Raw genomic sequence first — 27,400 nt, forward strand, 5'->3', positions numbered from 1 at the left:
ACCTCAATCCATAAGATCAGTAAAGATAACAAAGTGAAAGAGGCAAATAGTGGAGGCTTTCTCGAAAGGCAGGAGCCCTAATGCATTCAACAGTGCTAGAAAACAATCTGGAACCATACCCCTACAGCATCCCACTGCACACACCACGCCTTTCGTCTTGGCAAACTACTCCTATGGTTAGACCACTAGAAATCTGAGAAAGTGGAAAGGGCCCTTCCCTGTGGCACAGCCCTATGGCTAGTTATTATGGTATATGCACAAAAACACTTGAAGCAGCATCTTCTAAAAAACTGGGAACAAAGTGGATACCCAGCAGTTAGGGAATCAATGAAAAACTCCAGTATAAGAATGTAATGAAAATAATTGCACTCTTAAGAAATGACAAATAGGAAAAATTCAGAGAATCGTGGAAGGTCCCTAGGAGCCAATGCAGAGTAAAGCGGGTAGAACAGAGAAAGGAACTAAGCAGACTTCAGACCAGGCATTCTGAACATGGCACCGGCAACCTTCACTTTTAAACATTTGGTTAACAATATTTCAATTACATCATGTGATTAAGAGAACCATTTTATGTGCTGTTAAGCCAATCAATCAACACTTATGAAGTGTCTACTATGGGCCAGACAGCATGCTCTAAGCACTTCCCTGATTAGAATGTCAGCTCCTTGAGGGCCTGAACCATCTTTTGGCTCAGCTCGTATCTGCATTCCCAGTACTTAGGACAGTGTCAAGCACACAGTAGTAAGTGCTTGCTTAATACACATAACCTATATCCAATATTAAGTAACATTTTACAACTGATGCACCAGATTTGGCGAGTAGAGAGAAAATCTCCAGGATATGAGTCCCCTAAGCTCTAGACCCTTCCTCCACTTCCAACCTCCATGGTCCTCAGGTGTCAGTCAAATACAGCCTGTGGAGCACTTCAGCCCCAAACTGATGGGAATCGCTGATGAACAGGAGGAGAGACGACAGCTTAGAAGTGGTGAGAGCCCAGCCTACCACGTGGATCAATCACTGAAGAAAGGGAGAAGAGGGAGTTTTACCATGTGAGTCTAAATTTCTTGGTTCTTAATGTCCTCACTAACATCCTTCTTGACCGCCTCATGATGTCATGCTGAGGGCCCCAGGCTCTTTAAGGCTCCACCAATGAAATACAAGCTTTAACATGCCCAATAAAGATGGAAAGAATTTTGGGAGGGGTGTGCAACCCTTATCCAAGGACCAACCTAACTGCAGAGTTGACTAGGTTTTTGGGCCACTGAAGCTCATGAAAATGACCAAGACGTCAGGAGGCTTATGACAATCAGGGAGGCTCTGCACTAATGAAACTGCGCATCTTCTCTGATGCTAGGACTTTTCCCTGTGTCACAGGGGGGACGCCCAGCTGGGGACTGACCTTGGAGTTCAGCATGATTTCAGGGGCTCGGTACCAGCGCGTGGCCACATATTCCGTCAGGAAGCCTGTGTGGTCGTGGTCTGGATCTGCCACACGAGCCAGGCCAAAGTCACAGATCTGAGGGATACAAAAATGGAATTACCACAACACGGTTAACCCAAAGCATCCAGCAGTCAGCTGATGGCCAAGCTGATCCCACTTTAACAAAACAGAGTTTATATTTTAAAACCAGTAAAATGTCTCCTAATGGTCAGCTCCCAAGCCATGAAGCAGTCCCATCAAATGCTAGCAAACTTTCTTTAAATAAAATGCAGTGGAGTGGTAGTGCCCTTTAACAAAAAGGGAAAGGTAAGATTTGGTGAGACAGAGCACTAATGATCTCAGAACATTCGATGGGGATGGAGTCCCCACCATTGGAAGACTTCATGGTTCTGCTGGAAAATTAAATGAAAATCAGTATCAAAAATGAAAAAGCAGAAATGCCAAGAAATAAAGAAATGAAGATTATCATTAGAGTCTGTTTTGCCCAACTATATGTAAGTTAAATGAAATGTAGCAGTATTTACAAAAATATAAAATATCCACATGAACTGAATTAATTTTAAAAAGCCAATCTCAGAAAAAGAAATCAAATGAGACATAAATCAGTTGTCCCCCTCCCCTTGGACTCATAAGCAAATTCTATAAAATACTCAAAAAATAATTCCAAAAGTTATACAAACTGTTTGCAAAAATAGGAAAAATATTATCCTTTAATAATACAAATATAGTCTTGATATCCTAAAAGGGGAGAATCAAAGCAAAGAAAGCCACAGATCAATATTAATGCAGTGATATTAAAACTTAAAACACTAACAAAGAGGCTACAGCAATATATCACAAAAATTATACCCTATGACAAGGCTGAATTTCTACCAAGAACGTAGGGTTGATTTAATATTAGGAAAATTATTAACATAAGGGACTATATTGATAACAACAATCGTGATTATATTAGTAAATGGTATACTTGGAAAAAATCAAAAGAATCAAAAATTAATCGAAACAATTTCAGCCAAGTCTCAGAATAGAAAGTAAATCCACAAAAATCATCAGCATTTATATATATATATATATATATATGTGTACACACACACACACACACACACACACACACACACACACGTATGTATATTACAATAAAAACCCAGCAAGAAGAGATTAAAAAAAGAAATTCCCACTTCAATAACTAGAGGATGTATAAGTACTTGGGAGCTTACCAACCAAGACACACAGATGAACTTTATGAATACAAGTATAAAACACGCTTTATACAAATACAAATAGACCTAAATAAGAAGAGGAACATAAATTGTTCCCAATAGCATAAAAGTGGCAATCCCACTTAATTTCCCTATTCAGTTCTATACCAAACTACCAAAAGACTACTTCCCAGAATTAAAAAAAAAATAACAAAATTCATCTGGAGCAACACGGAGAGCCCACTATTAAGTCTATATCCCAAAGAGATCAAAGAAAGAGGAAACGGACTTATAGTTAGGAAAATATTTATAGCAGTTCATTTTGGTGTCAAAGAACTGGAAACTAAGGGGGTGCCACAACTAGGGAATGGCAGAACAAATCATGTCTACTAATGGAATGGAATGAAATTGTGCTGTAGCGCTTAACACAGTGCCTGGCACATACCAGGAGCTTAATACATTTTTTTTGATTGAAATGAAGAAAGAAGATTTCAGGAAAACTCAAGAAGCCTTGTATGAACTAATGCAGTATGCTGTGACCGGATCAGCAATGCTGTAAAAATGAACAATTCTGAAAGATTAAAGAACTTTGATCAGGGCAGTGATGGGCCAAGATTCCAAGACTGATGACGAAGCATCCTACCTGACTGAGAGATGATGGACTAATATTCACAATAAGACTCAGTATAGAACATGACCAATTTGTTTTTGCTTGACTATGCTTATTTATTACAAGGTTTTTTTTGGGGGGGGGAGGTGTTGGAGAAAAACATAAATGCTTCATAATAAAAAACATTAATTATAAATAAGGGGGAAAAGAAAATTTAATAAACCTTATTTCTATACTTTTGGGAATAATTAAATCATAATATAAAATATTTTCATTTTTAAAAAAGCAAATTGTTTGAAAGAGAAACAGATAATTCTTCAACTCTTCTGCAGAAATTCCTCAGGATATAATCTGATATAACCTTACAATAATCACAATGAGAAACCAAGTTTGGTTTGTTTTTTTTTTACAGCCAGTATTAAGAGAAGTTTTAAAGCTAAAAAAGGAGGGGAAAAAACACACAATTCTAATGGTTGGAATACATCTGTGTGTATATGGTTTTTTTTTTAAACCAAAAGCAAATCCATTTAAATTACAGTATTCATCAAAACACAAGCATAAGAGGGAGAAACCTTGGATACAGGCCTGCACAAATTTTCACCTCTCCCGCCCATACTTATCAATGACACTCCCACATGATCTGTTTCATAGTGAACACAACCACACCTCCAGCTGCCAAATGTATTTGGCATGCCCAAACAAATTCAGATGAATACCTCCTGAAAATGAGAAAGCACGTGGTGCCCAGCTCCACCCACAAGGGAAAGAAAAGGTGGAGGAGAAGAAAGACAAGGTGAGCTCATTCACCTGAAGCCTGAGTTGTGCTCAACTCTGCATGGAGGGAAACCCCAAAGACTCCATTAAACAGGCTAAAGGGCTGAAGGTAAGAAGTGTTACGAGATCACAGATGAAGAATGTAACACAGTCTTGACTCTCAAGGAGCTGACAACCTAAAAGAGGGAATGTAACATAGATGGTGACAGGATGACGAGGGGAAATGCGCTAAGGGCCAAGGAGAGATTTCTAGATGCCAGTAACTAATGTTCTTCTGGGAGGTCAGACCGAGCAGTTTCTCATCCAGGCATTGGGGGAGGGGAAGAGCCCGAGGTGGCCCAGATGCCAAGATGGCCTCTGAGGTATGTGAATCATGCTGGGTACCGAAAGTGGAAGATCGACTAGAATGGCTCTTCCCCATTTAGAAGAATCTTCAGAGTTGGAAAAGGTCAAGGCATGCCCACTGGGAGCATACCACATTTCAGCTTTGTATCCACTCAGGCCATCACCTCAGCATCTTCTGCTGCCACTGGCCTGCTGCTCCCTATCGACACTAGAGCAAGCCCTGGGCCTTCCTGAATCCACACCCAAGTCCGAGGGAAGTGAAGCCACTCACCACTGGAGCTCCTGCCTTGGGATGCAAAGCAGATGACTGCTGGCCAAGTGGGTGAAGACTATGTAATGGCCAGACCCAGATACTGGTTGTGCTTGAGCTTCCCATCCTATCCCACCGTCCACTCAGCCATCATCTTCCTGCCAACCCCAGTTATCCAGCTCTCCCTAGCGCACCTTTGATGTGTGCGTGGACGACTTTCCAAAACCATTCACACAGATGGGAAATGAGGCAATGCCTGTTCATATTCTTGGGTGGGAGTGGGGGATTTCATAAGATTTTTTTCTGAGATTTTTTCCACCCCATCTTAACTGTCCCTCATGCCTAAAGCATATTCTGTCCTCACCACCAACTCTTAGACACCCTAGCCTCCTTTAAAAAGTCAATGAAGAGTCAGACTGCACATGAGGCCCCTTCCGAGCCCTTAGGGGTCATTAACTTGTATGGACTTTGGAGGTGTTTTAAGTCTATTTATACACGTACACATTGTTTGCCCCCCAAAGAAGGGAAGCTCCTCAAGGGCAGAGGCTGCTTTGCTTGTATCTCGTGTTTAGCACAGTGCCCACACGTAGTAGGTGCTGGGTAAATACTGGCTGATTGATTTAAAGGCCCAGTCAACAGCTGCAGATGCCTCTGGGCATTGACATAGGCACAGCTCTGGCTACAGTCCCTACCATTCTATCTAAAATCATGGAACGCAAAGAACAGAGGGAGGTCATTACGTCCAGTGTCCTGTCTGACTTTCTTCAGGGACACTTGATCTTGGTGGGGAAGGAAGACACAGACTGAAAGGGCTTTGCCAAATGACTTCTAGTCCTAAGAAGAGAAGAGACTATTTAAAAATTGTAAGAGTATTCAGGACGTTCAGAGAATCACAGAATCTTAACTTAGAGGTCACATGGTCCAACCTTTCTCTGGCACGTGAAGGCCCTCCATAGTGCCCAACAGAAACGGCCTCTGGCCTCTGTGTGAACAATGCCAGGGCCACAGGGTTCATTATTGCCAATCCACTGTTACACAGACCCTCCAAAGTCACCTAGGAATGCTGTATTGAGCATCCCAGGAAGTTCTCCTCCAGGCTCAGCTGAGAGATGTCCAGGAGCACACACAGACCACCGTGTGATTCTTGGACAGTTTCACTTCCTGTCGAGCTGAATTTGTCAATCTCTGGCTTTCACCTTGCAGCCTGCTCCGCGTCCTGCCCTTTGGGACCAAGAACCCAACTGCTCTTTAACATGCCAGTCCTCTTCTCCAGATGTCATCTGATAATCACTAAAACTGGCCAATATCACAGCACGGGGGGAGGGGGGGGGGGAGGGCGCACAGTAGGTCATGTGGCTTACTGGTTTTACTGAAATCCAACTTCTTAGGCTCTGCACAATCAGCCCAGCCCATTTTCCTAGCCTCTGTTCATACTGTGGTAGCTAACCACACAGTGTGCTCTACCCCTCATGCACAACTTGCCACCACAACCTCTGGGCTGTCCTCCCTGTCCCCTTGCTTTGCCTGCTGAATTCTCCCTCCTCAAGTTATATCTAGATGCCCTTAGTCAGAAGCATCACTGTCTGTGCTTGTGTCCTCCAAGCTTGGGGAGGAGAGAGAATCTTCCACAGCACTTACAAGAGTGTTCTGCAAAAAGCAGCCACCACCACACCCAGGAGGTAAACCAACAGTCTCTGCAGCACCCCCAGAGCTTATCCCAGACCTCCTGCTTCTGTGCCTGTAACAATCCATGGGGGAAACACTACCCAAAGATTTATCCCTCGCACCTCCCAAATGAATGACCAGACCTGTCACCAGAAGGTTGGCCAGCAGATGGGCCAAACAACAATCAACGTGGAAGGACCTTCCACAAGGCTTGGAATTCAAGAAAATTGTAAAACTCAACTCCATGAGAACCTGGGATGGCTGCCTAGGCAGCAGTCACTGGCCTGTGTGATGCCTGGCGTGGAAATCCAACTGATCCACAGCTGACTGACCCTCTCCAGGTGAGAGAACCGGAGCCCAGGATGGCAGAGCAGGAAGTCCCAGTGAAAGAGCACTGGGGAGCCCTACACACCTGGCTGACAAGGCCGTGAGCTTGTTCCACTCTTGCCCATCTTAGAAATACCAAGAATGTCTCAACACCTTGTGGGCGGCAAACTTTTGGTTTGACCATTCACTTATCTACTGCATCATCCATCCGCCTTTCTTTTTGTCTCTATTAAATGCTTTGGGGGTTAAGAGAGGACTCATTGCTTTCAGTATCAAAGGCCTAACATGGAACAAACAGAAACACTGGGGTCAAGAATGGGTCTCCCGATATCAAACACAGGCAGGCACATGGCCCAGGACTGATTCTGGCAGGGTGGAGGCTTCCAGACCCCAATTTCAGCCACTGTGGATAGGGAGACATGTTTTCTCTGGCCAGCTTCTGCAACAGGATGGCATCGAAAAGATGCTGTTACCAATGGCAAGGGCAGTGAGCACAGGAGAAGGCATTACAGAGAGCCTGAGGACGACCACATGGTGGGGTTCCTGCCAACAGTGCCAAGCAAACAGCCAAGGCTGTGGGACTGGGACTGCCCTCAGCGTGAAGAACGGGAGGTGAAGATGCTAACTCTGCAAAGACATCTGCAGGGGACAGAAGTGGACTGAAGCAAAAGGACACTAAGTCCTGCCCAAAGATAAGGCTCTTTGGGGAGGATGCGCTGGCCAAAAACAAGTTCAAAGGACCAAGAGGATGCTGCTGGGGCAGCCAGGACCAGGGTGATGGCCACCCTGCAAAGTCAAAAGACCCAGAGTCACCAGGACCTGGAGAGACAGGTGAGCAGATGCCAGAAGCTGCCAGACAGGAGCCCTCAGAGAAGAGCCCGGCAAGGACGAAGCCTGGGCACAAGAGCGAGCATCTGACAGCAAGGCTTTTCAGCACGACGCGGAGTCTGCGTCGCTTGTACCAGCAGCAGCCCACATTCACACACTGAGTGCTTCACACAAGCAGAAGGGCAGCGAGCTTGTTTTACTCTCTGTGGGTGTGTGAGACGCACGTACGCGCACATACACACGCATACACACACGGATACATACATACACGCACACGTGTGCTCCTCCATCATCTCTCTCAGAGACATGATCTAGCATCCACCTCACAGGGGCCAGAAGACAAAGTCCTTGGGGCTTTCAATGGTTGGGTGTCAGATTTGACCAATGAAAATGGCCCGAGGAAGACACGCCAGCTGCACCCCTGGGCCTCAGGGGCCTGGCCTGACCTGCCTCTGCCTCTCGGTCTGGGTGCTCCACAGAGCAGGGGCCGACAGAGGCTTTTCTCTCTGCTTTTTCCCCGGCACTCAGCCCACAGCTTCGTAAGCATTTTCATCCTCTCTCTCCCATAGATAGTGTTTCCCTCATGTTCCCAACATGCTTTTAGGGTTTGAAAACAACTCTACTCCCTATTTTCACTTTTAGGGATCCACATAAGGATTAACAAAGGGAGAGCCAACTAGTCTCGTTCCAGTTTTGTGACTCCATAAGGTCTGAGGATCTGGGAGCAGATAAAATGGATGGTAACTCTGCTTAAATATCCTAGCAGCAACTGTTCTTTAATGGACCTTGAGAAGTCTCCCACAACTTTCCCTGCCCCTCCATAAGTTCTGCCGTGGCTGCCTGGAGGCTGGGCCCATGAACAGGGGCGGTCAGGCGCCTGGGGCCAACTGACAGACTGACCTTGAGATCGCAGGTGGTGTTGAGCAGCAGGTTGGAAGGCTTGAGGTCACGGTGCAGAACGTTGGCTGAGTGGATGTACTTTAAACCTCGTAGGATCTGATAAAGGAAATAACAGATGTGGTCATTGCTGAGATGCTGCGTCTTTAGGAGCTTGTAAAGGTCTGTTTCCATGAGGTCCTGGACTATGTATCTGCACCAGGAGATTAAGGAAAATCGTTATCGCCATTAGGCAGTCATCCATCTCATCGATGCAGCACCTGTGCACCAGGCCGCGGAAGCAAAGACCACCGTGGCACAGTCCCCTCCCTCGGGGGGCTGGCATTCTATGGGAAGACAGATAAAAATCATCAGACAAGATGGGGAGTGAGGGATGGGGGAAAGGAGGGCCCCAGACCAAGTCTGCTAACGGCTTCTAAAAGGTGAGAAGACAAGGCCAGATAGTCCTCGTCTCCCCGGTGCCCTCAACATGTGTGCCCACAGCCTGGGAATCAGCAGCGGATGAGAGAAGGAAGGAGAGCAGCTCACAGCACGCTTTCCAACACATAGGTTACTTTTTTCCAAGGTATTCAAAGCACATTCAGCCTCAGTTTCCTCACCTATAAAATGGGGAAGAGAGCTGTCCTGCTCACTGCAGAGAGATGTGTGGACAGCTGGAAAAATGCAGGTGAAGTACTTTGTGAACTAGAAACTGCTTTATCATCATGTCTCTACCTCTCCTTAAAATGGTACTTTTGAGGGGAAATCACCAAAATTTCCTAGAACCTTTCAATAGTATCTGAATACATCTCTTCAGAGCAGGTGGCAGAGAGAACCGGCCCCATGAAAACAAGATTAGCTCCGTGCTCCTGAGCCCCCATCACCAGGGGCAGGTACATCAACAATGTCCCACCACACGAGAGAGCCCTTCAGAGTCTGCAACCATGGGCTGGAGACCCATTCTCCGGCCTTATCCTCACAAGCAGCCCCACTCCTGAAGAGGAATGTGTGGCCCAGAGGGGTTGCCTAACTTGCCCAGGGCCCTATAATCACTAAGTGGCAGAGATGACATTTGAACCCAGCTCCAGCTGCATGCAGCCTCAGAAGCAAGCTGAGACCAGGGGTGACAACTTAACAATCAGAGGTATCCAGAAGCCAAATGGGGCCTTCCCTGGTGCCCCCATGGTTACTCTCAGACAAAGGCTGGAGGCCAGCCGTCATCAGCTGGGGATGGCCTGCATGGACTCCCAAGTCCCAGCCAATGTTGTGGGTCTGGAACCGGCTGGATGACTCCAGGTCAGCGGCCCATCTGCTCTGTGCTTGGCTTCCTACACAAGTTGAGAAGGCTGAAGTACATCAGTGGTTCCCTGATGCTATCCAAGGATCCTACTGTTCCTTGTAACATTGTCATATAGATGAAGGTTCTGTGAAAAGTTTCTGATGTGAACATTTTCCTTCTGGGATAACAACAATAATCATAGCCAACATCTACCCAGAGCTTGCTATGGAGCAGGCCCTACGCTAAACCACCTACAGTGACTGACCCTCACAATGCTGGGAGGTAGGTCCTGCTGAAGTGACTTGGTCAGGGTCACACAGCTAGGAAGCGTCTAGGGCCGGATCTGAACTTGGGTCTCTCTGGGCCACCGAGCTGCCCCCAAATGAGATTAGGTGCTTATTAGATAACGCAATCTGTCAGTGTTAAAACAAGCTGCCTTCCTCGATTCTGCTACAAAGACTCCCAGCCAGGAGCCAATACTCCCAGACCCCTTGGCCTCCTGCCGGAAAGGTCACCCAATCCATGTTGGAAACCATGAGATAAATTCCCCCTGCTCCAAGGCCTTTGAGATGGACCCATTGCACAGACTGCAGAGAAGACATCCCCCTTGAGAGGGCCATCACCAACACCAGCCTGGCGGCTGCTCAGGAGAAAGCCCCGCCTTAGCTGAGGTGGCCTCAGAGGCTGGACAGGGGCTGGTTTTCTACAGAAAATAGCTGTGGCTGAGGTGAGAAGTCGAGGGAGAGGAAGAGACCTCATGAGTGAACGAAAGGTGCTATCTAAACTGATGGTTTACTTGGGGGAAGGGAATAAGCATTTAATAAGTACCTACTCTACGCCAGGCCCTGTGCTGAGTGCTTCTACAGTGACGATCTCGTTGGATCCTCACAACAACCCTGGGAGACTGGTGCAATTATTATCACCATTTTACAACTGAGCAAATCGAGGCAGCCAGAGGTTAAGGGACTTGACCAGGGTCACACAAGCTAGTAAGCACTTGAAGCTGGATTTAGGCCTTCCTGACTCCAGGCCCAGCATTCTATCCACCATATCATAAGCTGCCTCAGCTGATAGCAGCTGGAGGGAACAGGAGAAGATTCAGGTAGAAGTGATGAACAAACTGAACCCTAAAGGAAATGAAGGCTCTGAGGAGGGAAGGTCTCCTGGCCCAGGGAACAGCCTGGGCAAAGGCACCAAGACTGGAAGGGAGAGAGCTGCACATGAGAATGATCAGACAGCCAAACTATGCATAGGAAGTAAGGCTGGATGGGGAGGCTGGGGCCTGCTTGTAAAGGGCCATGGAGAACAAAGGAGGCCGTGTTTGGTCCTGGAGGTTAAGAGGGAAATGACAGGGAGAGATGTAGGTGTCTGGCAGCCCCAAGGAAGGCTGACTGGGGTGGGGGAAGAACCGAGGCAGGGAGCCCAAGGAGGAGGTCACTGCCCCAGCCCAAGGATGACCAAAGACAGGTGCAGGGCGACTTCTGGCTCTCAGTGCCTTCACTTCACGTTGGCACCTCTAAGCCCTCTACCATGGGCTGGGCCACGGGGCCCCTCACCACCCCCCCATCTCTTACCTCTGCACAGGCGGCCAAGAAAGACGGGCAATGACTCTGGAGCTAGGGTCACACCCAGTGTCTGATACTAACCCAAGTAACCCTGGACAAGTCACCTGACCTCCTCATCTGCCAAACGTCACATCCTCTAGCCCAGGAAGGACAAAAAGAAAGAGCGTGTCTATACGCTGATCCATCTCCAGAGGCCTTCTGTGGATGTTTATGCATCAGGCAACAGTTAAACAGGGAATGGCTCGTGGCTATAACGGAGTATTTCTGCACTGCAAGAAGCAGTGAAATTGAAAAATGCAGAGGGACGTGGGAAGACTTAGCTGAACTGATGCAGAATGAAACAGAGAACCACGAAAACAACACATACAGCTACGATGCCGTCGACAAAAAGAATGACAAACTGAAGGAAATGTTGAGAAGCTGGAGAGAGAGCAAGGCTGAGGTCCGGCCCTCCTTCCAGCTCCTCACTGACCACACTTTCCCAATGGCCTGTGGCTGCCCCCACCCCGGGGCCTCAGCTGCAGATCCACCCTCATACAAAGGATACACATCTTTCATCTGCTCGATGGCCGGGGCCCGGATGATGTCATTGATGCCGATGATGTTCTCATGGCGGAAGCGCAGCAAGATCTTGATCTCACGCAGCGTCCGCTGGCAGTAGGTCTGGTGCTCAAAGGGGCTGATTTTCTTGATGGCCACTCGGACCTTGTTGACATTGTCATATGCGGAACTGAAAGAGAGAGAGGAGAGACATGAGAAACCAGTCACAGTGATGCCTTGCAGTTCAGACATGGCACTGAGAGCACAGACCCACCAAGGATAACAAGGTCATGTCTGTATAACGTGGCAGACTCAGGGCATCTCTCCTCCCCAAAGATACAATCTACTGGGGCAAACCAATGGCACAAAATCTGAGCCTCTCAGAGCTAGAAGGGATCCAGCAGGCATTCGGCCCAACAGCTACCTACATGGGACTGGTCTCAAAAATGCCTCCCACAACGCTGCCTTGTGTACACTCAGCTCAGACCCATCTGGGCATACACGGTATCTCTCAAGAGAAATGGAAGCTCGGGGGACAGAGCCAAGATGGCAGCAGGAAAGCAGGGACTCCCCCCCCAAATCCCTCCAAAAACCTGTAAAAAATGGCTCTGAACAAATTCTAGAGCTGCGGAACCCACGAAATAGCAGAGGGAAACAGATCTCCAGCCCAGGAGAGCCTGGATGGTCACCAGGAAAGGTCTTTCATATAGTGCGGAGAGTGGAGGGCAGCCCAGCATGGGCCACGCTGGGACAGACCGATCTGGAATCAGCCAGCCGGAACAGGCCTTGGGGCCATGAAACTGTGAGCTGTGGCAGTTACCAGACTTCTCAACCCACAAACACCAAAGAGCAGATTAGGGGGAAACTACGGGATAGAGTTCAGAGTGGTCTGGCCACCAGCTCTGGGGGTAGAGGAGATCGTGCAGCAGAGGCGGTAGCAGGAAGTTCCTGAGGCTGCCTCCAGAGTTCCCTGGCTCACGCAGTGGGCCAAAGTGCAAGGAGCACTTTGTGGGTACAAAGGCAGGTTTCTGTGCCTTGCTTGGATCTGAATTGCAGTCCTGGTTGGCAGTTCTTGGGGGAGGAGAAGCGCTGCTGTGACAGAGTCTAGGGTGATGGTGGAGTAGAAGTAGCTATGAAAACAGCAGTGCTTGGACCCTCAAGCTTGACACAAAGTACTCTCTACTCTACAAGCAGTCATACACTGACAAAAAGCTCAAGGGTCAAGTAGTTGGCTGGGAACATGAACAGGCAGTGAAAACGAAATCAGACTCAAACTCAAACTCTAAATTCCTTTTTTGGTGACAAAGAAGATCAAATCATACAGCCAGAAGAAGTCAACAAAGTCAGAGAGCCTACATCAAAAGCCTCCAAGAAAGACATGAATTGGGCTCAGGCTATGGAAGAGCTCAAAAAGGATTTGGAAAAGCAAGTAAGAGAAGTAGAGGAAAAATTGGGAAGAGAAATGAGAGTCATGCAAGAAAACCATGAAAAACAAGTTAATGACTTGCTAAAGGAGACCCAAAAAATACTGAAGAAAATGCTACCTTAAAGAATAGACTAACCCAAAGGGCAAAAGAGCTCCAAAAAGCCAATGAGGAGAAGAATGCCTTAAAAGGCAGAATTAGCCAAATGGAAAAGGAAGTCCAAAACACCACTGAAGAAAATACCACCATAAAAATTAGATTGGAGCAAGTGGAAGCTAGTGACTTTATGAGAAATCAAGATAATATGAAACAGAACCAAAGGAATGAAAAAATGGAAGACAATGTGAAACATCTCACTGAAAAAACCACTGACCTGGAGAATAGATGCAGGAGAGATAATTTAAAAATTATTGGACTACCTGAAAGCCATGATCAAAAAAAGAGCCTAGACATCATCTTTCAAGAAATTATCAAGGAAAACTGTTCTAGAATCAGAGGGTAAAACAGAAATTGAAAGAATCCACTGATCACCTCCTAAAAAACATCCCAAAAAGAAAACTCCTAGGAATATTGTCACCAAATTCCAGAGTTTCCAGGTCAAGGAGAAAATACTGTAAGCAGCCAGAAAGAAACAATTTGAATATTGTGGAAATATAATCAGAATGACACAAGATCTAGCAGCTTCTATATTAAGGGACAGAAGGGCTTGGAATATGATATTCCGGAGGTCAAAGGAGCTAGGATTAAAACCAAGAATCAACTGGCAGACAAATCCAACTGGCAAAAATGAGTACAACGTTCGAAGGCAAAATATGGATTTTCAATAAAATAAAGGACTTTCAAGCTTTCTAATGAAAAGACCAGAGCTGAATAGAAAATTTGACTTTCAAATACAAGAATCCAGAGAAGCATGAAAAGGTAAACAAGAAAGAGAATTCATAAGGGACTTCCCAAAGTTGAACTGTCATGGTTACATCCCTACATGGAAAGATGATGTGTGTAGCTCAGGAGACCTTTCTCAGTATTAGGGGAGTTGAAAAGAATATAGATACAGGGCACAGGATGAGCTGAATATGAAGGGATGATATCTAAAAACATGAAATAGATGCAAGGGATGAGAGAGGAATATATTAAGAGAGGGAGAAAGGGAGAGATAGAATGGGGTAAATTATCTCACATAAAAGTGGCAAGAAAAAGCAATTCTGTTGGAAGGGAAAAGAGGGCAGGTGAGGGGGAATGAGCAAATCTTACCTCGTCGGATTCAACTTGAGGAGGGAATAATATACACATTCAATTGGGTGTCTTACTCCACAGGAAAGGAGGAGGAAGAAGATAAAAAAAAGGGTGGGATGATAGAAGGGAGGACAGATAGGGGTTGGAGGTAATCAAAAGCAAACACATCTGAAAATGGACAGGGTCAAGGGAGAAAAGTAAATAAAGGGGGACAGGATAGGATGGAAGGAAATATAGTTAGTCTTTCACAACACAAGCATTGTGGAAGTGTTTTGCATAATGATACATGTGTGCTCTATGCTGAATTGCTTACCTTCCTAGGGAGGGTGGGTGGGAAGGGGAGAGAATTTGGAACTCAAAGTTTCAAAAGCAGATGCTAAAAAAAAAAATTTAAAAAAAATTTTTTTTGGTATGCAGCTGGAAAACAAGATATATAGGGAATGGGGCATAGAAATCTATCCTCCCCTACAAGAAAGTAAGGGGAAAGGGGATGGGGATGGGTGGGGAATGGAGTGAAAGAAGCTGACAGGGGAATGAGGCAATCAGAATATATGCCATCTTGAAATGGGAGGGAGGGTAGAAATGGGAAGAAAATTTGTAACTCATAATCTTGTGGAAATCAATGTTGAAAACTAAGATATTAAATAAAATATACACAGACAATAAAAAAACTGAAATGGAAGCTCCTCAGGGCCAGTGACTGCTTTGCTCTTGTCTGCAGCCTCAAGACCTAGTAATAAGTGCTTACTGATCCATTCTCAATAAATGGTTGATTGGGAATGTTTAAAGGACCAACCAAAATGGTACCAGCTCCCACAGGGCAGTCCCTCTGAATATTGTCAAGTCAAGACCAATAGCTGGTGTCTCCTCTAACACTATACTATATTCACCTAGAACCTTTCTGTTGTTCATCTCCTTACATGATTTTAAAAGAAAAATGTCTATCTCTATATGCGACCACCATCAATTAGTTCTGATTTGAAATAAAAATTTAAAAAACCTACAGAATGTTAGAAGTGAAGGGAGTTCTTACAGATTATTATTCTAATTTACTTTCTGTGGGTACGAAACTGAAGAATACAGTGGTAATGTCAGTAGGTCAATAAATATTTATTAAGTGCCTAGAGTGTGCCAGGCACTGTGCTAGGAAAACACGCAAACAAGTATGTACAAACAAGCTCTAGACAGGCCTAATGGGATGATCAACCATTAGGGAAAACGAGAGGCATCCCATAGAAGGTGAGATTCGATCTGGGACTCTAAGGCCAGGGGCACTGAATCAGGCCTGTGGGCATGGAATGGCAGATTCGAGAAGGCTATCTATTTGATACTGGAGGCAGTGAAGGGAGCCACTCAGGCTTCTTGAAGAGGGAGATGAAGTGGTCGGATTTGTGCTTGAGTATGATTAATCTGCAGGATCTTCGGAGGATGACCTGGAGCAAAGACCACCAGGCAACAAATGGCAGGGTTAGGATGAGCATGCAGGCTGCCTGACTCTTGACTCTACCATCCTAGATGCCCTAACAGCTAGCATCTGGAACAAAAACAGTTTTCTCCAGGTGGAAGGTGGTCTGTCTTTGCCACAGGAGAGAATCAAGTCAGCCTGCACAAAAGGAGACTGCACAGCTCTTCTTTTTCTCCTACCTTATGTTCTCCCATATGAACCACATTACAGCCATTCCTTGAACATGATGCCTGCACCCGGGAGCAAATACCAAAGAAGACAGTAAGAAGGGGCCAAAAGGAACCCCAGATAGAGCATACCGACACTCCTCCTGCTGAAAAAGGTTGTCAAGTCCATGTGCCAAAAACCAACCCATCATCTGTAACACCTCTAGACTGTGCCCACAACTCTTATCTACTGCCCAAACCACAAGCAGCCAAAATCAACCTGGAGACCAACACCTCCCCACCCCCACCCCTGCCTCCACTCCCATGCTGCCCGCCCCCCACGCCCAATCAGAATGCGGGAGTTCAGTGATTACACACAGATATATGAGAACAATGCAAAATGTGTGAAAAGGAAGGGCCCTGAGAATCATTCATTTTTAGGTTCCCATCCCAAAGCAGTACCAGGATTTGCTGTGTTCACCAGACCAACAAGAGCTAAACCAGGCTGAGACTTTCACCTCCTTGCCCAACCCAGAAAGGGATAAAACTTCAAACAAATCCAAAGGCACACATCACTTATGCACCTGTTGAAACTGCATTTCTTTGAGGTTCATGAAAGATTGAGTTATTTGTGTATCTAATTGTGTCCATTTAATTCAAGCATTTATTCAGGGCCTAAGGTTGTTCACTTGGATATGGGGGGAGATAACACCTTCCCACTCTTCTAAGAGCTGATGGTTTAGGGGATGAGAAAAGACAAGGCTGCCCAGATACTAATCAGGTGAATAAATATATCCAAACAAGGACATGCTATGAAAAGCTCCAAGATAGATCATTTTCAGCAGGGGGAAGCATCAAGGTCAGCTTCATGGAGGAGCCAGGCCATGAGGACAGGCAGAGAACAAGGCATGGAGATGAGATCGAAGAGCAGGCCAGTGAGGAGTCATCTGGCTGGTCCCGAGTCCATGGAAAGCAGTGTGAGAAACCAGATGCAAAAACAAGGTACCAGCAGACTGTGGAAGGGCTTGAGCGCTAGGACTAGGAGTATACACCAAAGTCCATAGGCCATTGGGAGCTTGTGAAGGTTGTAGAGCGAGAGGCTCATGTGACCACAGCCATGCTTTGGAAAGGGTCCTATTTCCAAGTACAGATCGAAGATCTAGAGTAAAGCCCGCAAGTCAACTCCTTCCAAAGGATGGCACCTTACCCCAACACTCAGCATTATCTACTCTTATGTAATCACTGAAAAATGCAAGGTTCCAATCCCTTCACTTCACAGGAAGAAGAGGCTTAAGAGAGATGACTGAGGTTAGTATCTCAAAAAGTCTTGGGAATATTTATACAGACATGGTTTTTCCCCCCTTTAATAACAGAGTTATGGTACAGTCCAAGAGCAGCCTCCTGGGAAAAGGTGGAAACAATCGTGAAGCTCTTACTGTGCATCCTCATTGGCTTTCCAATTTCCAAGTCACAGCTGCCCCCCCCCCCTCCCAGAAGAATCCCTCTGTCCACCTCTCACTGGCTGCTGGCCCAAAATGCATTTCTTGTTTTGCACTTTAACGGACTGACGATGTTAGCTCTCAGTTATTTTACTTTCTATTTCTGCCTGAGATTTCGAACCACTTTTCAGACGTCTATAAATGATTTTTCTTCTTTATTCACATCAAATATTCCTGATGTAGGGTTAGGAAAATGAGATTCTGATAGCAAATAGATGCAACAGACATAGTTATTGTCACTGCACAGATGAGGAACACTGAGGTTTGGAGAGATGAAGTCATCTGCCCACGGTTACACAGCCAGTCAATGTAAGAGGAAGGAGTCCAGCCTAGGTTTTCCCAGCTTGACCCTCTGTACAGTGATCCACCTACCTACTACATTATGGGACCTATCAGAGACTGGGTCTTGTTCTCACAAATTCATGTCAGATTAATTTTTTGATCCTTCAAGAAAAAAGCAAAGTCAGAAAGTGATATATATTGTTACAGCACCCCAATCCACATTAGGGTCACAGAAAGTCTACAGAAAAGTTGAAAGGCTTTTTTTTTTCCCTCCTAGGCCATAGCAGAAAGGGATAAAAGATGAAGAAGCAAAGAGCCCTCCCTCCCAGAAAACAGATTCACAGAATCTCTGAAAAAACATCTGACCAAGAACTAAGATCTTCTACAATGGATCAGACAAGTGGCCATATATCCTACTTGAAAACTTTTAACTAATAAGTGCCTAATGCACGCCCAGTGCTGTGCCCCCAGAGTAAGCCCCACTGGATTTCTGGACAGATTCTAAATGTGCCTCTCAAAAGCATCTCACTGCCCCCAATTATGAGCCCTCAGGCCAAGTAAAGCACGACTAACTCTTCTTCCATAGGCCAGTTCTCCAGATTGCTGGCACATTTGATTTTCTCCCCAAGTCATCTCTTTTTCAGGCTAAACAACTCTTCTGAGTGAATACAACTTGTCCTTGCATGGCCCCAAGTGCAGGATTTTCTGTTTATCTCCTTAAATCTCACCTAATTGGATCTGATCCACTGTCCTAACCTGTCCAAATCTTTTTCCATCTTGACTGTCAGCTCCCACATTGGTTTTGTCTCATCTGCAAATCTGATCTGCCTCCAGGAAAACAATTTATTGCCTTAACAACGACAATGTAAAAGGGAACGATTTTCAAAGCCTTATGAAGTCCAATCAACCATGTCTCCAGAGAACTGATGATGAAGAATGGTACTAATTTCCAGACAGAGAAGGGATGGACTCAAGATGCACAAGGGGAAATCATGTGACATCAGTCTTGAAAGATCAATTAAAGAAATTAGTATTTATGTAATAAGAGGCGATAGGGAGCCTAAAGCTACTCCTGCAGACAACGGAGTTTGTGGATTAGCAATCCGCAAACTATGCAGACAACGAATTAAAGAAGGGAGAGGTTGAAAGACGAGGCCCATTAGGACGCTGTTAGGATACTGTGGGTAGGCCCTGTGGGACATCCACAGGTAGCAGGGTGGCCAGGGTAAAGATCTAGCAAGAGAGACCTAGAAAGAGGTCAAAGGAGAACCAGGAGAGGGTGGTACCCCATGAACACTGTGAATGGAGAGCGAAGAGGGCATGAAGAGGAAGGAGGTGATCAACAGGGCCAAAGGCTGCAGAGAGGGCAGGGAGAATGAGGACGGAGAAAAGGTCACCAAATAAACACTGGAGACTTAGGAGAGAGCAGTGTCAGCTGAACGACGAGATTAGAAGCCAGACTGTGGAGAGTTAAGAGTTAAGAGAGAAAAAAGGAAGTAGAGACAGCCTTCTCAAAGTCAGCCACAAAAAGGAGAGGTGGGATAACAGTTAATGGGGCTGCATGATCAAAACGAGGGAGTTTGCCAATAGCAGAGAGAGGGGCATGTTTGTAGGCAGCAGGAAGTGACCAGGAGACAGGGGGAAGGCATCTGGACCAAGGCTACTTCTTACCCTGGAGATGCCTCTGTACTTTATCTGGGAGAAGGTTCTCTTTGCCAAGAAAACCCCAAATGGAGTCATGAAGAGTCAGATAAGACTGAGAATCAACTAAACAACCATAACACTTATGCATTATATTTGTAGAATTTAAGAGTTAGAGCCAGATTGTAAATTCCTCAGGGACTAAGGCTTTATCTTCTTACATTGGCTAAGAGTACTAGACTTGAGTCAAGAGCCCTGGGTTTGAATCCTGGCTCTGACAGTCCCAGAGCTATGGACAGGACATTTAAGCCTCCTATACATTTCGGTCTCTTCTTCTGCTGAGTGGGGAGGATGCTGGTACCAGCTGCTTCCCAAGAATGCTACATTTCATTTTAGTATTTTCACTATTTAAATTGTTGTCGTCATTGTGAAAACTGTTCCAGGCCCCATATTTAAAAGAGGAAACAGATTCAGAAGGAAGGGCCTGGGTCCAGACCATGCAGGTGGGAGGCCAGCGTCATGTTGCAGGATTGCGCTCTAGGGTCTCTGCCTTCAAATGCAGGGCTTCTGCCAAGAGAAAACAAAACTATCCAACCCACATAGCAACAGGCGGCCTTTCTACCAGCAGCATGCTCTGCCTTCTGTAGACAGATTTAAAGGAGGGCCTGGGCTGAGTTAATATAATAAAAATGACAATTTTACCTAAATTAATTTACCTATTCAGTGCCATACCAATCAAACTACTGAAAAATTATTTTACAGAGCTGGATAAAATAATAATAAAATTCATCTGGAAGAGCAAAAGGCCCAGAATATCAAGGGAATTAATGAAAAGAAATGCTAGGGAAGGTGGCCTAGCCATACCAGATATTAAACTGTACTAAGAAGCAGCGGTCATCAAAACTACCTGGTACTGGCTAAGAAACAGAGTGGTGGATCAGTGAAATAGGTTAGGTACACAAGACACGGTAGTGAACGACTATAGCAATCTACTCTTTGATAAAGCCAAAGAATCCAGCTTCTGGGCTAAGAATTCATTACTTTACAAAAACTGCTGGGAAACCTGGAAAACAGTATGGCAGAAACTGGGCATAGACCAATATCAAACACCATATACCAAAATAAAGTCAAAATGGGCTCATGATTTAGGAATAAAGGCTGATACTATAAAGCAATTGGGGAGAGCAAGGAATAGTTTACCTGTCAGATTTATGGAAAAGGTAAGAATTCATAACCAAACAAGAGATAGAGAACATTACAAAATGCAAAATGGACAATTTTGATTATGTTAAATTGAAAAGTTTTTGTACAAAGAAAGCCAATGGAACAAAGATTAGGAGGGAAGCAGAAAATTGGGAGAAAATCTTTACAACCAGAGTCTGTGATAAAGGCCTCCTATCTAAAATATACAGGGAACTGAACCAAATTTATAGGAATACAATACAATTGAGAAATGTTCGAAGGATATGAACAGGCAGTTTTCAGAGGAAGAAATTAAAAATATCCATAATCTTATGAAAAAATATTTTAAATCACTATTGATTAGAGAAATGCAAATCAAAACAACTCTTAGGTACCACATCTCTCCTGTCAGATTGGCTAACATGACAAAACAGGAAAATGATAAATGCTGGAGAGGATGTGGGAAAATTGGAACACTGTTACATTGTTTGTAGAGAGCACTTTGGAACTATGCCCAAAGAGCTATCAAACTGTGCATACCCTTTGACCCAGCAATACCACTTCTAGGGCTGTATCCCAGAGAGATCACACAAGGACCAGTACGTATAAAAATATTTATAGCAGCTCTTTTTGTGGTAGTAAAGAATTGGAAATCAAGGGGATGCCCATCAATTGGGGAATGGCTAAACAAACTGTGGTACATGAATGTAATGGAATACTATTGTGCTATAAGAAATGAGGAGCAGCTGGACTTAATTATAACCTGGAAAGACTTATATGAACTGATGCTGAGTGAGGGGAGTAGAACCAGGAGATCATTATAAACGATTACAGACACACGGTGTCTGTAAGGACTGACTTTGACAGACCTGGCTCCTCTCATCAATGCAAGGTTCAAAGACAGCTCCAAGAGACTCACGATGGAAAAAGCTGTGCACATCCAGAGAAAGAATTATGGAGTCTGCACGCAGACTGAGGCAAACTATTTGCTCTCTTTTTTTTCCCTTCTTTTTTGGTTTCGTTTCTCCTTTCTCATGATTCATTCCATTGGTTATAATTCTTCTTTACAGCTGGACTATTATGTAAATAAGTTCAACGTGAAGGTATATGTAGAACCTATAACGGATTGCTTGCCATCTTGGATGGGACAGAGGAGGAAAAAGAGGGAGAGAAAATATGGAACTCAAAAACTTGTGGAACTGAGTGCTGTAAACAAAAAATAAATTAAAAAAAAAATAAAGGAGGGCCTGGGTGTGCTGGGATAAAGGAATGAGCAATAGTCAGAGGAGCAAGGGAGGAGGCAATGTCCTCAGGTGTCAGAGCAGCAGCCAGGCACCTTTGTAGTCTCCTTTGGAAGCACCTGAGAGTTCAACTGAAGGTATGTGGAGTGTTCACACAGAAGGGCTTACATGTACCCAGACCCCAAGGAGTGGAGCCTTGGGGCCACCTTGAACACTTATTCTTCCCCCCCACCCCCAACCAAGCTGGGGCCAAGGCCCTCCCACACCATCTCTCCACCATTCCCCCTCCTCTCCTCGGACACTGCGCCCATCCCGGTGCAGACCGTCAGCGCCTCCCCCCAGTCTATGGCAGTAGCTACTGGCTGGTTGGTATCCCCGCCTCAACTTCATCCTCCACAGAACTGCCAAAGAGATACAGTACGTGGCAGATCAAGTCTGTGTCCCGATCCCTCCCAGCCCCAGTAAGCTCCAATGGCTCCCTAACGCATCTGGGATCATTCTTTTGTTTGGCTTCCACAGCTCTGAGCAGCCCGGCCCACCGCGCACACTTCCTCTATCTCCAAGCTTTTGTGAGTTGTCCTCCATGCCAGGAATGCTCTCCCTACCCACCTCCCCTGCCTTCCTTTAGGACTCTACACAAACTGGGCAGGAGGTCATGCCCAGGGCCTTCCTCATCCAAAGTCAGCTGCCAACTCCTCTGTATGCTTCAGCCATTCGTATTTGCACACATGTGGCCTCCCTGTCAGAATGTAAGCTCCTTGATGGCAGGAGTATTTCTGCTTCTTCTCTGCATCTCCAGAATTTGGCAGAGCATCTGGCTTCCTCTTACTAAACTTAAAAGATACCTGTTGGAAAAAGACGTGACTGCTGTTTGGCAGACTGAACCAATTTATTCGGCTTAGTCCACAATGGGTGAAAGTGGTGGAGACGCAGATTTCAGACCCAACTTTCTAACAACCAGTGGGCTGTACCAAAACGGAATAGGCTGCTTGGCCACTGCAAGCCCTCCACGAGGCTGGCTGGCTTCCTGAGCACATGCTCCGGCTCAGGGAGGGATTACAAGAGGGAGATTGGAAATCTACTGAAACTGCAAATTCTTGACTAATTTTGTGTCAATTCAAAAGGAAGAATCAGGACCAATGAGCAGAAGTTCCAGGGAGATCTGATTCATGTAAACTTCCCCTCATTGATGATGATGATAAAGAGCATTTACAGAGAGGGGTCTGCAAAGTGCTTTACTTAGGTTATTTCATTGGATTCCTGTCACAACCTTGTGAGGCAAGCGCTCCTGTTAACCCCAACTTATACATGAAGAAGCTGAGGCTGAGGAAGGTTTCAATCACTTGCTGAGGGTTCCAGAGCTGGTGTCTGAGGGTGGATTTTAGCTAGGGCTTCCTGACTCCAATACTATCTATTGTGACCTCTGGTTGCCCCTTATGGAGGTTACACTCCAGGCAGGACCTAGGACGGTGGGGATGGGAGGGGAGGGGAGGAAAGGGGAGGAGAGGAGAAGAGAAAAGAGGTGCTCTATGTGTGAGGAATGGAATGGCTGGTTTGTCCGGCCGATTGAGTATGAAAAGGAGTGATGTGCAAAGAGGCTCTGCGGCCTGGGGTCCCAGGGAGATGGGTAAAGCCCACCTGAGTCACGTTTTGTCCTAGAGGTGACAGACAGGAACCACACTGGAGTTTACTGAGCAGAGATGGAACATGGTCACAAAGGAAGACCACTGCAGCAGCTGTGCAGGCAGACTTGGGGCAGGGAAGCTGAGTCTGATTCCTCAGCAGAGGGGAGTGAAAGTCAGGAAAGTTGGGAAACCGAGGTGCAGAGACAGCCTCGAAGCCCCACCAACTCTGGTCAGGACAACCTCAACCTCTCGGAGCCCCAGTTTTGCCATCTATGAAATGGGGATCAATAACACTGCCACGGTCTTACAGGGTGCTTTGGGAAAAAATAAAATTCAAGATGAATGCCAGCTATTCTTTATTACTCAAGTTCCAATACAATCTAAGATCATCATAAACCCCCCAACAGTCTTAAGAATCACTCAAAATGATGACAGGAGGGTGTGACTGCAACCATACAATGCCCCAGTTCTTCTGTAATCATAAGTAGCATTATCAACAAGAAAATCCCAAGGCAAACAGAAAGGAGATCATTTTATTCCCAAAAACATCAAATTCCTTTGACAAGAAATTGCTATCACAGTAGCTATTGTTGGAGTGAAAAAACAAAGAGCTCCGATTGAGGGAGGCCTCAAACCCCTTGAATTTCCTGGGCTGTAATAAGCCAATGTGCTGCCTTGGCACATCCCGTCCTGCACCAGCAGCTGCAGTGTCCACAGCCACCTCCACACAATGGCTGTGGAGCATTATTCAAATGCTCCTGATGAATGGACACTAACCAGGAACTGTAAATGCATTGCCACAGCGTCTATGGAGGAAGAGATTCTTCACTAAGGCGGTAAGCAGGTCCAGTTGGGCAGCACTTAGAAACAAGAGGGCGGCCATTCTTTGGGCCTTTGTCTAAGGAACTAGCTATGGTCATCAAATAATTTATCAGAGCCTTGCCTTTTTTTACCTAAAATTTTTATCAACTATATTTGACATAACATTTTCTCCTGTTTTCTAAAAAAAATCTTGGCTATATTGGGGGGTTTTGTGTAGAATTTTAAAATTTTTCTAATTTTTAAAAAAGTGCCCTTTCCTGCCACTTCCTTCTCCTCTTTCCCCCATTAGAGCATCAGCCTCTGGAGGGCAGAGACTGTCTTTTTTGGGCTATTACTTGTATCTCCAGTGCTTGCCTAGCACAGTTCCTGGTATATAGTAAGTGCTTAATAAATGCCTGCTGATTTGATATCACTGATATACTTTCCCCCAGAATGTCTGTAAGGAAAGCTTCTCTCCTCTGAACAGGAGGAGAAACAAATCCTTCTTTGATCCTGCCATACACCAGCCTTGGAGCCCCAATCCACCCTCCCCATACCTCCCAAGGGGCAGGACTCAGCTCAGTCATGTCTCAGTCTAGAGCCCATGCCCGGAAGACTTTCCTCGGGGGGGGGTGGGGGGGGGGGTGAGGCCAAGCAAAGCAGCCCAGAGGGTCCCCATGACATGTCTCCACGTCAGTTCGATCCATTCCAAATCAAATGATCACTCCTGATAGAAAGACAACAAAATGAAGTCCTGGAAAACTGTGCCTTCTGATGACCCAAGTGACCTTCTCTTGTGATGAACTCTGCCCTCCACATACTTGCCCTATAGCAAGTTTGTAGTTATCTAACACACAAACAGGCCCAGTCTGCCTAAAGCTCTTCAGTATAGTATTGGCCAATCTGGCTTTCTGAAGCATCTGCTATGTGCCAGGCAATGTTCTGGGGACTGGGGATGAGGAGAGGGGAGGACAGAGACACAGGCCACGGTGTGACGGGGAAAAGACACAGACACACCAGCAGCCTCCATGAGCACAGCAGGGCTGGCTTTTCTGGCAAGGCTCCGGCCCCACAAGCCTGTGAGGTAAGAAGTAGATCTGAGATGGGAGACACCACTACTGCCTGCTGGGAGGAGGGATGCAGAGGAGAGTCAGGGAAGCAAGAGATATCAACAGATGAAAAGATTGGGGGGGGGGGGGCGCACAGTAAGCCAAGACAAAATGGAAAGAAAGGAAAAGGAAAAGCAGGGGACAAGAATGGGAAGAGGTAGAAGAGCAAGGAGGCTGCACAGGAACTGGGAATTTCTAGGTGAGGAAACACCCTTCAGCCATACAGGTTGATGCGCTTTCCTCTTGGACTCACTACACTATTTGTTGGCTTTCTGAAAATCAGATGCAATTATTGGTCATTTCTCTTCTTGCCGCTGTGAGAACATTACAAAATGTAGGATTTATATAATTGTTAAATGAGCCATGTGACGAAGCCCCTGGACCATCGAGTCAAACACAATGTTCACATTTAGATCTAGAATTGTTCAACCCTGGCGTAGCAGAAATTCACTATCAAAATCCACTGGGCAGCTAGATGGCACCATAGTGTACAGGGCCTGGAGTCAGGAAGATTCAATCTGGCATCTAAACACTTACCACTGTGACTCTGGGCAAGTCACTTAACCCTGTTTGCCTCGGTTTCCTCATGTGTAAAATATGGCAAACTGGTCCAACTTCAAATGGGGTCACCAAAAGTCGGACACAAATGAAACAACTGAACAACAGAAACCAACATCAACTAAACAATTTAAGAAGCGCCTACTAAGTGACAGGCACTGTGGTACACCAACATAAAAACACCTAACATATAATGTTTTATGTATGTGTATATGTGATCATGGACCATAAAGATGAAGAAAAACCACTGCACTTGGTAAGTTAGGAGGCATTATGATCTTTGCTCTAGAGCAGGGCTTCTTAAACTTTTTCTACTTACGATCCTGTCAGCCCACATGGGATAATGACCCTCAGTTTAAGGAGCTCTGTAAAGTCTCAGCAGAACATTACGAACATTAAGTCTAGAATGGAGAAAAAAAGAGTGAATAAAAAGGTGAGCAGGTGGAGAGGATGAGAGTAGTGTTTCAAGAATTCTAGAAGTAAAAGAAATGGGCCAGTAGCTTAAGGGGGCAGAGCAGCTTTTAGGGAAAGCTAATTTTGAACAAAGAATTGAGAACATCTGCAGATAAAGAGCCAGAGTCAGTAGAGGGGAAGAGATTGGAAATTGGAGGTTTTGCTGGGAAGGCAAATATAGCGACTGATGTAACTACAGCTAAGGGAAAGTGGGAGGGATGGGGTTAAGAGCAAAGGCCGAGGGATTAACCTTGGAAAGGAAGGACAACGTATCTTACTTGGAGCCTAGAAGCAAAGTAGGGAAGATACATGAAGACAGGTACACATCTAAAGGAGAGCAAATCAGCCGAGGGAGATCATGTTGAAAGCCCTCAGCCTTCTCAGGAAAAAAGGTGAACAGGCAAGGCCATCAAAGTAGATGATGGAAAAGATAGAAATAAACACATCCAGCAGGCAGATGGTACATGAACTCCAGGCACACACAACATGGCCCAAAGACCTGGTCTCTAAGTGATCTGGATCTGTGCATATGCCCCCCAGTAGAAAACACAGTGCCTTCAGGCATTTAGGATTAGTCTGTTTGCAGTATGGGTCTGTACAGTGCCCTTTTCTAGCAGACACTCACTAAATGTTGGTACAATGGAACCATTTTCAAAAGAAGAAAGCCAACTATCGCTAACAAGGGAAATGCAAGCTAAAACAACTCTAAGCCTCACATCAGCTCACACTAACTGTCAAGGATCAGTAAAGGTGGGAAGCACAATGTTGGTGAGGCTGTGGGAAGTCTGGCATGCTCATTCACTGCTAGTGAGGCTCTGAATTGGTCCAAATGTTGTGGAAAACACTTTGGAATCATGCAAGAAAAGTTCTGACCCTCTGAATTTAGAGCCCAAGGAAGTAAATGACAAGATCCATCCATACAAAAATGTTCACAGCCCTACAAATGAACAATAAGCTAGAAACAGAGAGGTATGCAATGACTAGAGAACAGCTGAAGAAGTGATATAGGGATAATGATGGAGTATTATTGCCTTCAATAATT

At 45.5% G+C, this 27,400-nt stretch overlaps 1 protein-coding gene across 1 annotated transcript in view; it reads right to left on the reverse strand.

Moving 5' to 3' along the window:
- Window positions 1-27,400, reverse strand: part of MAPK1 (mitogen-activated protein kinase 1) — a 79,798-nt gene that overhangs the window by 13,554 nt on the left and 38,844 nt on the right. Inside the window, exons 2-4 of the mRNA XM_036755964.1 lie at window positions 11,707-11,889; window positions 8,340-8,529; window positions 1,400-1,516 (exon numbers count right to left, since the gene is read on the reverse strand). Of these exons, the coding sequence (XP_036611859.1) occupies window positions 1,400-1,516; window positions 8,340-8,529; window positions 11,707-11,889 (490 nt within the window). The remainder of the gene's footprint in view (window positions 1-1,399; window positions 1,517-8,339; window positions 8,530-11,706; window positions 11,890-27,400) is intronic.

The sequence above is a fragment of the Trichosurus vulpecula genome, chromosome 1, assembly GCF_011100635.1.
Source record: "Trichosurus vulpecula isolate mTriVul1 chromosome 1, mTriVul1.pri, whole genome shotgun sequence".
Lineage (NCBI taxonomy): Eukaryota > Metazoa > Chordata > Mammalia > Diprotodontia > Phalangeridae > Trichosurus > Trichosurus vulpecula.